We start from the raw sequence: 13,831 nt of genomic DNA, 5'->3' as shown, positions 1-13,831 counted from the left end.
ATAATGCTTGTTAAAAACCTTGGAAATTATAGGTGATCTTTATTTCTGAAACTTATATAATACGTGTATTATTTACATGATCAAAGAAGACCTATTCTTAAAAAGTCTTTTTCACAAATCATCTAAAATCTAATGATACGAAATACCTGGAATGGCACATTTCAGTACTCCAAATAGAGATGGCTTTTGAAGATACTGAAAATAATACAGCCTCTGGAATTTGACAGGAGTTTAATTCTTTTCTTTACCACTTTTCTGTGTGACCTTATTCTGAATCTCAGAGATTCTTATTCTGAATCTCAATTTCTCATCTTTGAAATGAAAGTAACCTCACCTACCTTATAGCGTTGTGAGAACTGAATAAGGTAATAAACCTAGCCAAGTGCCTGGCATATCGAAGGCTTCAACACATGTTAGTTTCTTTACTTTCTCATGTCCTCTCAGTCTTAATGTTTAGAAAATGGAAAAAAGCTTGTTTTGGAATAAAAATGAAACCGATAAAATACATCTTTATTTAATAGCTTTAATCTCACAAAAGTAAACTGTGACTTTTAGAGCAAAATGCATGATGTGTAGAGATCACTAAACAGTGTTTTAAAAAGAAACCAAACAGAAGATCAAGGTAATTATGGGATTCAAAAGGACATGCAACTGATTTTCTATAACCTTTTCATCTTTTATTTAAATTAAAAACTTGACCTGTAAGTTTGCTGTATTATAAGATGCACTTGCATAAGATACCTTCCACTGGGAAAATAAAGTATGACTATCAAGTTTCTATTACTTTAATGGGTAATTAGATTAACCCAACTATTGTGATAAGGACACAAGTTAGCAGGGTTTGTCAATGAAGTGGCTAGAATGGAAATATAAAGGTATCTTTTTAGGCTGGGCATGGTGGCTCACGCCTGTAATCCTGGCACTTGTGGGAGGCTGAGGTGGGAGAACTGCTTGAGCCCAGGAGCTCAACCAGCCTGGACAACATAGCAAGACCCTGTCTTTATATATATACATATACATATACATATACATATACATATACATATACATATACATATACATATATGTGTGTGTTTTTAAAAAGAATCTTTTTAAACTAGAAAATCATACTTGAATCTTTAGTATCAAAATCCTTCCAGTTTAGATATAGTTAATTATATTAGAGAAAGAGTATAGTAGATTTTAATCACAGAATATATAACAGAATATTAAGAAATATTTATAGAACATTAAATTATTAATATAAAGTCCAGGTACTCTTCAAATATTTGGTGAATTAATTTTATTTTTTTCTCATATTTTAGGCCTGATTTTACATAAACCATGTTGGACACATGAAAATAGATTTTAATTTTAAAGGACTCTAAAAAAAATGACTTTAAGACCTTCTTCACTGATGCATTTTTCAATGTTTAATGATTGTTAAATTCTTTTACATCTATTCTGTATTCCTTAAGCAGGGCGAAGTACAGCTGCCTATCATCTTCAATAGGAAAATACAGAAACGTAGAAACAGGATGTTTTACTTTCTCTCATTGTAGTCCAATTAAATTTCATATTTATTTGAGAATCTATAATTCATCTCATGGGCATCTGGAGTTTTTTCTTTTGTATTGAAGGCTCATAACTATTTATGCATTCCTATATTGTTATTCTTATAGCTACTCAACATTATTGTCTCTGATCTCTTTTCCAATATACAAAAATCATTCTGAAGCTAAATCTCATTCACAGGATGCTAAATATTAAACATACCACCAGAAAACTAAATCCATGTCCCTTGTTACAGATCATTTAAATCAATGCTTATCAAGCTGTGTTCCAAACAGAAATTCCATGGCATGGCAGGACCTTCTGGGGAGTACAGAAGGGAATTTTAAAGTGGGGAACACAACCCTGTACATCCTTCCCAATTCAAACAGAACTCTGCTCTTGCTTGATTTTAAATATTGGGCTTCCATGAAGAGATTTGCAGGACTGTACTGCTTTAAAGGAAAATAGAAGCCTGACAGTCATCGATTTAGGACAACAAAAATATTTAACACCAAAATTACTATGGAAGTCTATTATGAAATAATTATTACCCTTCAGTTGGTTATGAGCTTAACAGCAGTACAGTTGAGAGAGGTAGCTTTGAGAATTGAAGAGGCTAAGGAAAAAGGAAAGGAAAAAGATTTCCTTCACCATATAAGGTCTACAATTTGAGGCAACATCTAGCTGGTCAAGATCCAGTCTAAAGATGATAAAGAAAACACATCTGTTTAGTAGGTGTAAAAAGGTCTTATTAACGAAAGTAGAAAACATGGACTCTAACCACTTTTTCCTCATTTTGTGTAACTGGTAACACTAGTTAGGTGAAGATCTGTGATTAACTTTATTTCTATGTAATAGGATTACTAAGGTTGCCCATTTTTAGGTTAGAGTTGAAATAAGCACACTTGAGATAATAGGAAAGTTCACTGCTGATTGGCCTATTAAAGTACATGATGTTGATCACAACTAGAATTATGTACTTAGAATTATAAAGAGGTGCAATGGAATATAACTCTAACATCTGTCTTTGTCACGTTCCACAATGATATAACTAAACAACAACAAAAGCTAGCTCTGATTATTTGATTCTTTTCATAGTCTCTAAGGATATTCTTTAAAAACAGTAAGAGAAATGGGGCACTGCCAAATGAAGTAATACCTGTGACACTCACCTAGAGGGAATTTAAGCTATCCTTTAATAAATGTTACTTCTAGTAAACTGGGGCTTACAAAACAGTCTACTAAGAGGCTATTCAATAGAAATATAATGTGAGCCACATATGTAGTTTTAAATCATCAGGCATAGCATATTAAAAAAGTAAAAAGCAGCTGAAGTTAATTTTAGTATATATTTCATTTAACTCAATATATCAAATTCTTTAAATCCACAATCAACATAAAAGTTACTCAAATAGTTTACATAGTTTTGTACTAAGTCTCTGAAATGTGGCATGCATTTTATATTTACAGCATATCTCAATTTGGGCTAGACACATTTCAAGAGTTCAACAGCCACATGTAGCTGGTGGCTATCCTACTGTGGATCATGCAGGTCTACTGCACATAATTTTGATACAGTTTTGTTGAGAGAGTCAAAAACACATTTGTATAAATTCTGGCAATTTTTAGTCTCATCTGTAGTCTAAACCATATATTTGGACTAGGTGTCCAGGATGATTTTAGTAAATATAAATCAGTGCTGTACTTAAATGATAAACAGGCAACAGGAGAGCGAAACCAACCAAACAACTGAAGGCAAATTTTAGAACCTAGGCAAGAAAGCCTTCAGTATTCAAATTTATAATAAAAAGAGTTCTCAAGTTCATACAGTTTTACAAAGCAGATTAGATATAAGAAAGGCTTTGTACTTTTTAAAAGATTAATCAGAAGCTTAAATCTTGATTGTACAGATTGCTAAACTCTGCTTATATTTCATAAATATATGGGCTTAGTTCATTTTCTTGATACAGAGGAAAGTTATCACAGCTTAATGTATTTTCCCTGTTCATATTCTGACTCTATAATCTATATCTGATATCTGTTCAAACTTTAAGAAAATTACTTCAGTGATTTACCTGCAGTGCTTTTTTTAACACCCCAGTTAACAATCAGATGTGTACTAACACCAGCTGTTTTCCAATATGACTCTTTGGGGAACTGAGTATAAACTCTCAAGCAAATGGTTGGTTTATTTCTCTATTCTGTATCATTTGATTGGTATACAAAAGCAATGATGTTCTTGGTGCATCTTTTTCCAGGATTTGTCCACAATTTAACTTTTGCATACATTTTCAAACATAAGTGGGTCTCTTTGTCTCCAATCTTAGTGCTCAAATCCATTCTCTACATTTCTCTACAGAGTGATTTTTCCTAAAGGCAAATATTACTATGCCACTTTTTTCCTTGCTTGAAATCTTCTGGTAGCTCCCCATCACTAACAGAGAGAAAATACAAGCATGGATCCCATTGGCAAAAGTGGTTCACCTGAGATTATTAGCAAACAAAACATTTATCCTAATACTGCACACAAACATGCAAAAATAAAGCCTACCCACCAGTCAGGGGAGAGATTTGATCTAACCCCAGAAACCTGGGTTCACTGCCCAAAAGGTAGAACTTGCCATGATAAAGGAGGGAAAAGTTTCAATAGTCTGTTCATATCAAAAACACAAGAGTGGTGTGGCCAGCTTTCATTCTAACACTCAACAGAAGAATGTGTGCTATGGCATGACATGGAGGTAGCCATTGAAGCTGTGGGCTTTTTCATTCTTATTTTATATAAAATCCGGAAGAAGCTGAAGTAGGATATGGAGATTTGGTTAATCTTAATGAAGTCAGATGACTAGGTCATGGAAGTATATTGAAGAACTCAAACACTTTTAGGTACCAAAGGGGTCTAACATCGTTTTATCACATTCCCACTCTGGATAGCTCACTAGAATTTGTTGCTATTGTTGTTGTTTTTGAGATAGGGTCTCACTCTGTCGTCCAGGCTAGAATGCAGTGATGTGATCTCAGCTCACTGCAGCCTCCGCCTCCCGGGCTCGTTCCATCCTCCCACTTCAGCCTCCCGTGTAGGCATGCACCACCATATCCAGCTAATTTTTGTATTTTTAGTAGAGATGGGATTTTGCCATGTTGCCTAGGCTGGTCTTGAACTCCTGGCCTCAAGTGATCCACCTGCCTCGGCCTCCCAAAGTGCTGGGATTATAGGCATAAGCCACTATGCCCAGTCTTAATTGTATTTTCTTAATAACAAGTCATTTGAACCTAAAACCAGGGAAAAATCTAGAAAGCAATGGATTCATTTAAGAAAATATATTAATTTAAACTAGAGGGTACATGTGGATAGAGACTAATTCTATATTCCACAAGAGTAGAATGCTAGAAGATGTATTTTTAAATAACTCATCTGAAAATTCTGTTATACAGCCATGTTTAGGTTAGGTGTTCCTCAAGGATCTATGACCTTCCTTCACTATTCCCTCCTTTGGCAATTTTATGGCTTTTGGTCTTACATGTTATCACTAAGGTAATCATTCAGACATTCTGGATTATTACAAGAAAAAGATCATTTTGTGGTCAAGTTTGGGAAAGATCAAACAATAGAGAGGTAATCTTACTGAAGTCCTTCTCAAAGCCCTATGCACATTCCATACCTCTATGACACTTGGCGAGATTCTTTCCACTCCATTAGAAAGGGTTTGTATCCAAACTGATCTCCTACCTCCCATACATCACTGCAAAAATTATCAGTATATGGCACAACTCCACTCTTGAAACTCCTCTACTGAAAACCCTTCAATGACCCTTCGATTACAAAGCCAGCTTTAAATTCTCTAGTAAGATCTGGCTTGAACCTTTTCAACTTAGTTTTTCTCTTTTTTATATGATGAAGCATATAGGCTTTTAAGTCAGACATATTTGGGTTTGAATTCCATTTTATCTTGGCAAGTAATTCAAATCTTGTTGAATTTGCTTATAAATGAAAGAAAGATAATACTCCCTCCACCCAAAAAACTATTTAGAGGATTACAGGTTGGTTCTCCTCATAGTCTATGTGAAAGAACTTGCTGTCACCTACAGAAAACAGTAGTTCCCTAATTTCAGCATACATCATTATTGGAAGGCATACTACTTACAAAGTGATGCCTGAGTTACATTTTGAACTTGACTTGGTAGGTCTGCATGGAGCTTGAGAAGTGCATTGTCCAATATAGTAGTCAATAGCCACATCAGGATACTGAGTACCTGAAATATGGCTATTCTGAATTGAGATGTGCTATAAGATATACACCAGATTTCAAAGACTTAAAATCAAAAGAATAATGCAGGCCAGGAGTGGTGGCTCACGCCTGTAATCCCAGCACTTTGGGGGGCCTAAGCGGGCAGATCACTTGAGGTCAGGAGTTTGAGACCAGCATGGCCAACATAGTAAAACGCAGGCTTTACTGAAAATATAAAAATTAGCCAGGCACAGTGGCATGTGCCTGGAGTCCCAGCTACTCAAGGAGGCAGAGGCATGAGAATCGCTAGAACCTGGGTGTAGAGGTTGCAGTGAGCCAAGATCGTGCCACTGCACTCCAGTCTGGGTGACAGAGTGAGATCTTGTCTTAAAAAAAAAAAAAAAAAAAAAAAAGAAATGTAAACTATCTCATTAATAACTTTTTAAAATTGATTACATGTCAGCAAGATATTTTAGATTTTAGACATGTTAGCCTAAACAGTATACATTAGTCACATTAATTTTACCTGTTTCTGTTTACTTTTTAATGTAGGTACTAGAACATTTAATATGGCATACATGGTTTGCATTGTATATTTCTCTTGGATAGCACTGATATATATAATCTGCATTTTCAACAACTCCCTCAGATGATTCTCTGGTAGGCATCCTCAGGTCACCTTCTGAGAAACTGCATATGAAACTCTAAGCTCTCCAGAAGAACTAATGCTTTTATACATGTATCTTTTTATCTTCACAGCGCTCTGAACATTGTGAGCAGTTACCCATAAACTGATTGAATTTAGATGTGCTTTAAATATTAAGCCATCAAAATTACTAAGAAAAATTTCTTTAAATATTTTATTTTAAAAAAATATATATATATACACATATATATATTTGGTATAGGTAGGCGTTCCCTATGTTGCTCAGGCTGGTCTCAAACTCCTGGCCTCAAATGATCCTTCCACCTTCACCTCTCAAAGTGTCGGGATTACAAGTGTGAGCCACCCTGCCTGGCCAAAAAAATTATCACTGAAAGTTTTGCTTCCCCCCCCCCACCCCGTTCCCTAAGAATTATTTCTGATTTGCATTTCTTGACTGGAAACAACTCAAACTACAAAATAATTCAAACTACAGCTTTGGTTTTTTCTCAAATCAATAAAATACATAGTTTATTTGCTAGAAGAATTAGGGTTATTTAATTTCTTAAAGAAATAGACCATTTGACTAGATTCTAAAATTGTTGAATATTATATCAAATTATTCATTTAAAACTACTGATTAATACTAAACCAGAAATACACACTAATTTTTATACCATAGAAATTTAGCCAGATGAGGACAAAAAGAGACATATCTGAGAAAAACGGGTCTCTATACAGGGATAAATGAAGGAAAGATAGGGCTGAGTGCCCTGAAAGAAGAGAGACGGAAAACTAATGTTTTCTAAAGTTAACATCAGGATACAGAAAAAATGTTGACCTTAATGACTATGAGAAGGAAAATAGCCACAAAATTAGAAATAACTTTTAAAGATTATTTGGTAGTAATTTTCAGTAACGATTTTTCCACTTACCTCATTGCCACATTGCTGCCATCAATAACTATTGGTCTCAGATTTTCACCATCATCTGTTACAATCTCTTGCATTGGAGATTCAGACCTCTGAGATTCCAGGGAAGAAGTTTCCCGTGTTATAGTGTTAATTGTACTAACCGTCTGATCAGCCTCACTTTTATTTCCAAGTTTGACAAGTTCTCCCAAAATATCATTGATTAAAGCATCAGTACCAAGTTTGTTTAGTACAAGCTGAACCTGTTCTTCAGAATATCCTAACTTAAGTGCAAACTCCAGTTTTGTTTGGTATTCTCGCACCACATCAGGTGGTTTCTTTGCTTCCTTGGATGTAGTCTGGGACTCTTCAGGTTTAAAGTCTTGCAAAATTTCATTGCGCTTGAGTATGTGAGGCTGTAAACAGGGAGACCTGCAGAGTTGTCTGTGAGTCTTAGTTATTAAGCCTGGCTCTACTGAAATGCTACCCGATTGTTCTGACTCATGATCAGAATTTGTGTTTTCTTCAGAGTCACCAGAGCTTGCATTCTCTTCAGACACCTCTTTTTCATCCTTTCCCGCATTAACGGTATCCATACTTGGTCTCTCTACTGTTGACCAAGGTGCAGCTGGACTTAACTGTGGGTCACTGCTCTCCACATAAAGGTGGCCGAGGTCATGTCCTAGGTGATCCTTCAAGCCCATGAAGCTGTTATGTGCACTTGACTCCACTTTGCTGTTTTTTCCGTATTCCTGAATGCAAAGCACCCCGTATTCCTAGAGAAAAATGTAAAATGTTTAGAATTTCATAGTTATGGCTTGATTTCTGTCTTGATGGAGAAGTCAGAAGAGAATTACTCAACTACTGAATATCTATTAATATTTTGTATTTTGTCTACATCCTCTCCTCCCTCCTAACACCCTTGCCAAGAGAGTGTCATCTGCCATTTTTCAGAAGAAGTTATAAATTAGAAAGGTCATGTAATTCCTCCAAGGCAACAAAGTAAATAAGTAGTAGAAGTGGATTTTTTTACCCAGTTTCATCTGACTCTAAAACCCATGCTTTTCCCACTATATCATGCTCCTTCTCAATCTCGATGAATCAGATTTTTCTACTTTTAGGACAGCTTATAATTCTAGAGTGACACATAGAATATTATCAAAAAGTATGTTTTTAATATGCATGACAGGTTATTTACATTTTTCTCTAACAGAATTTGTAAGTATCTATATTCTTTTAAAGAGAAAACCACGTGGAAAGAAACCATTAACTTACACTTGAAAAATCATTATTAATCTGGATGAAGCTTAACAGCAATCTAAAGAACTTTCAAAAATAATATAGATACTGCAATGAAAGAGCACATATTCTAAGATGGCCAGAATGGAATTAAATTATTACAAAGTGAGTTAAATTCTTCTTAGAGATGAACAGGGTTTTGCCCTAGTAATCATGATTTTTTTGACTCTGGAACATGATAACACAATATACTTTCTAGCATTATGCTATCCTTATTAAGTGCCAGGGAAACAACAGTCTCTTTCATTCCAGGAAAAAATAAAACTTGTTTTATTCTGTCTGCACTTGTGGAAAGCAGAGATGATATCTCACATAAAATTAGCAGCAAACAATTAGGCACATTAAATAATGTTATCTCAGTTTCTTGAATTTTATGGCAGAAAATGCTCCTGTATTACATCAGATTAACTAGCCCTTAATCTGCATTTGGTTAAAAAGTGATCTTTTTTCCTATTTTTCACCATATAAGAATACTTTTACTATTTAAATTTTTTTTTTTTTTTTTTTTTTTTTTTTTGCCATTTTACTATTTTTCCTTAAAGACTATTGGAAATGTTATTTCTCTACTAGGAATGGGTTAGGGAAATAAAGCTATTTTCTCTGGTGCTTCATTGTAAGAACTACATCCACATCAATGATTTCCTTTTTTTTTTTTTTTTTTTATATGGGAGTCTTACTCTGTTGCCCAGGCTGGAGTGCAGTGGTGTAATCTCAGCTCACTACAACCTTTGCCTCCCATATTGAAGTGATTCTCCTGCCTCAGCCTCCTGAGTATCTGGGATTACAGGTGAGTGCCACCACGCTCAGTTAATTTTTATACTTTTAGTAGAGACAAGGTTTCGCCACGTTGGCCATGCTGGTCTCAAACTCCTGACCTCAAGTGATCCGCCCGCCTCGGCCTCTCAAAATGCTGGGATTACAGGTGTGAGCCACCGCGCCTGCCCTCATGATTTACTTGTTAAGGCAATTCTAGTATTCTACCCAGACACAGCATAAGCAAGCCAGCGGCAGTTGAATTTGAGACTGCCATAAAACACCTATTTAAAACTAACCTGAAAAAGAAAACTGAGAAAATGTTTCTAAAGCTCTTCCACATCATATTTACACTAGAAAATAGCTATTATATGAATGTTAAAAGAAAATGCTAAGCGATTTTCTGAGAAGTCACAAATTTGAAAGCATACCTGGTAAAGTTTAATTAGAGAGTCAAGTAATGAAATACATTTTATTAACTATGGTAAATACTAGAGAAGAGAACATGAGATCTTCAGCTTGATAATACACTTAACATTCCTTCAGTGTAGATCTAATACATGCTTCTACAGGAGTTTCCTCAGGGCTTATTCCCTGAGAAGATAGACAACTTTAATATCATTGTTCTACTAATACAGCATTCATTAGTTTTAAAGAAACATCAATTCCCCTAGCTCTGGATTGCCCAACTCATAAAAAGAAATATCCCTTAGGAGAGCTCTATATACATCTGCTTCATTATTAAGCTGTATCCACTTCATTTTTTCCTATTAATATGGATATGCATGAGCCCAATTATTTAGAATTGAAGGAAGGAATTTTAAAAACAGATTTTTACACCCTGTGATTTATTAACTACTGTAATATACTAACACCATAATACAAGTAACAAATCACAGCAGCATCCTAATAAAGGGATACAGTTAAAAGAAAAGTCCACACTACGGCCTTCGTGGCGCTCCCACCAAAAGTATCTTAAACGAGGAAAACCTATTGGAAGCTGGGCTGCTTGGCAACCAGAAGCTGGTTGCTAAGCTGCACTCCTTTAACATGCCATCATGAATGCTAGCACAGTGAAAGAATAATTTGGTATGAACAAAAGCCTATAAAAGAGACTGGGACTTAAGTGCGTCTGGTTTACCCTCCAAGAACAATGCAGCTGCCAAACCAATCTGGAAGCTCCGACATCATTGTTCTGTAAACCCCACAATCTGCTCTGACTGCAGGAAGTGCATTTAATGGGCAACATTTTTGATGTCCCCTGAAAAGTTTGGGTTTTGTACAAGTGCTGTTGTGAGATAATTCTTCAAGATAATGACTTGCTGACCAAATCCCTGAATTGACCTAGGAAATATTATTTAATATTGAGCAGTTTGGGGTTTGCTTTTGTTTTTTGTTTTTTTTACATCAGACAAGATGAATACCTTATGAAAAATACAACCAGTGGCAAATATTAGAACAAAATGTTCTGCTTAAAGGATAATTGGAATTATTCTTCTTAACTTTCACATTTTTCAAAGTAACAAAATTAAATACTGCAAAGTTTTTAAACTGAAAATCAATCACTCTAAAGAGTATTTAAATCTTTCTGTATCTTCTATCTAATATTTTAAAAAAGTGTCAGTGATACTACCTAAACCTGCTATACCATGTAGTTTTATTATATATGGCTAGCATGATACAAGGGGGAAAATGGGATTTTCAGTTTCTTTTAATAACTAAATCACACAAACCTCATTTGTATACCAATGTATCTAGTGGATACCACATACTTTTAATGTGTGATAATTTATGTAATTTGCACATAATTTTAAGTAAAAAGTTTACAATAATTAGGCTGACTTTTTAATGCTAAGGATAAATGTAAGCCTAACCTACTTAAAAAGAAATTAACATCCAATTTTTTAGGCAAATAAGTTTTGTCTTAAAATATTCTAGTTGAACTTTTTTCACACTGACAGGCCTCTCTTCATCTTCTAGATTTCATTGGTTAGCTCAGAGAAGGTTATCCAATGTCACTGTGTACTAAACAAGCAGTTAAGTGATTTTTTAGTCCTTGCAAAACAAGAAACTAAATAGAAACCATACAAATAGGGACAAATGAGTTCAATTTCCAGGCCTATAAGCATACTACAAATTTGAAATAACCTGATTTGTAGTGATCCAAATGGTAAAGATTTGGTTTTTAAAACTTTGATCTCTAGAATGCTTCCTTACCCACTTGTAATTAGCAAATGATTGCCCTTACTTAATAGGGCACCTAAAAACAACCCAGAATTTGGCAATGTCTTGAAATAATTCAATGAAGAGCTACATGATAAAGATTTAAAAACATGGTATTTTAATAGGCTGCTGTATTTGTTAATATAATGCAATATGTAAAACTTACAAGAAATTACTATGACAAACTTAAGAAGAATGGTATATAATCTTTATTTTCATTCAGTTTTTTAAAATGATTCCCAGAACCAAATGGGAACTCATGGAAGTCAGGAAAGAAATGGAATTTTAAAAGAATGGAAAAGACCATTAACAGCACAAAATGTATTATGACATGTAAAGTAGAAAATATTTTTCATTTCTTAAAAAATTATTAGACTTTTAGGTTTGCATTTACTACAATGTAAACTCATATAAACCATCTTAAATGTAATCAATGAAATATTAACTAATAGGGGTAATTTTGCTCATTTCATGAAGCAGCATAGTCCAAGTTTCACAAAGTAGGTCAGTTTTTACTCCCATAGTTACCAAAAACCTCCAAGAAATACAGCTAATTTTTAAACTGTATCATCAAGGCTTCATTGTAATTGACCTCAAGACATTATAGTCTTGAATACAAAAGGAATTGGGTACATATACAGTGATTTGTGAAGATTCCTATAATTATAAATCTATAAATTCCTTCCAGATATGGTATTGGAAACTCAATTTTTCTTGCTAAAAGGCAAGTTGAAAAGTAAATAATATTATTTGTTGAAAAAGAACTAAATGTTCTTGCTAATTCTGTAGATGATGATGAAGTGTAGCTAATTCTTTTAATTATCAAAAAGAAACTGTACTAGCTGAATGCAGGTTTACAATATAATGGCTATTCACTAGAAATTTATTGCACACACTGAAATTCCTCCATCTAGTGACCAAATTTTCTTAAAGTTCTCATTAGTTAACTTGGATAATTCTTCATCTCAAATCAGATTTTTAAAAAAATCTTTTTTCTATTCTAAAGAGCCTCCTATTAATCAGGAATATTAGACCATAAACTTGTTAAGCCGATTTATTTGTTTGTAATGTAAAGTTACAATGCCATAAAAGTGGGTTCTGGTTGTTATCCAAATGGTAATACTATGAGAACAATAAAAATAAAATAATGAATATGTAATAAATACCTACTGCTGTAGTCTCTGTGTATTTAATTACCATTGTATTTGAGTGAGTGCTGTTGTCTGCATCCCTCTAGCTAACAAAGGAGGGATGTCCCTTTGAACAGATTGGTTAATGCTCTGGGGCAACAGATGTCTACTGGAACTGCAGGAGACCAGCAACTGGTGGCCTGCCCATCTTCAGAAAACTTTCAATAGACTTATGCATATGTTCGCACAATAGGGCATGTGGTAGAAATGAAAACCTCTTTTTAACCCTTTATGCTCTTTCTTTCCCTCCCAACTGATAGATGCAAGTCTTTGTTTCTTCCTCCCTTCCCCTTTACAGAACTCTTGAAGAAAATAGTTCTTGGAATGACATCTTCAATCTAATGTCTGAAACTAATGTAAGGGAGAAGAAAGGTGAGAGTGAAGAAATGAGAAACTGTACATGAATACTGAGATTGCTGACAAAGCAACTGAATGCTGAATCATCGCATCTAAAACGAGTTGAAACATCTACCTACATCAATCCATCTCCCCAAGCTAGACTTTTAAGACAACAGAAAGCTCTATCGAATCTTACCATTTTATAGCACCTAGGAACGACAGTGACATCTTAAGAAACTTAAGACTTTGACAAGATTTAAATCCACCATTTATCGAAAACATCGGAACATTTATTATAACTTGACTTTAAGCTCCAAATGATTATATGTCATGCTTAATGCCTTATAAATGTTCATGATGCTAGAAGTAATTATATAACTCTAGAATAGAAAAGTGTAAAAATCTGCTTCGCAGACATATTTTACAAAAATAACTTAACTTTCTGGTATGTTGGCACTATGTAATAACTTGTAGACTTTCATTGGAGGTGCTTTCTTTTGCAGAGTTCAAATTAATACTCTGAATATTTAGCAAAGTTTAACTTCCAAGGCATTAAAGTAGCACAAATACTCACGTTAGCAGGAAAATACAAAGACATTGGTTTCTGTAGCAGCTTCAGCAGTAAACTCCTTAACACAATTTTAGCTGCAGACTTCCAGGCAGGCAAGGAGAACAATGAATGGTTGAACAGATGGAATGGCAGTGTCTTTGCTT

General features: G+C 34.4%; 1 protein-coding gene across 4 annotated transcripts in view; it reads right to left on the bottom strand.

Annotated features, from left to right (window-relative positions):
• Positions 1 to 13,831, bottom strand: part of ZC3H12C (zinc finger CCCH-type containing 12C) — a 78,847-nt gene that overhangs the window by 27,487 nt on the left and 37,529 nt on the right. For all 4 annotated transcript variants that reach the window (XM_077964260.1, XM_015115628.3, XM_015115630.3 and 1 more), the window contains exon 2: positions 7,338 to 8,089. In XM_077964260.1, the coding sequence (XP_077820386.1) occupies positions 7,338 to 8,017 (680 nt within the window). In that variant the 5' untranslated portion in view covers positions 8,018 to 8,089. The remainder of the gene's footprint in view (positions 1 to 7,337; positions 8,090 to 13,831) is intronic.

Source organism: Macaca mulatta, chromosome 14, assembly GCF_049350105.2.
Source record: "Macaca mulatta isolate MMU2019108-1 chromosome 14, T2T-MMU8v2.0, whole genome shotgun sequence".
NCBI lineage: Eukaryota > Metazoa > Chordata > Mammalia > Primates > Cercopithecidae > Macaca > Macaca mulatta.
Note: the sequence above shows the minus strand (reverse complement) of the source record. Positions and strands in the feature narration are given on the sequence as shown.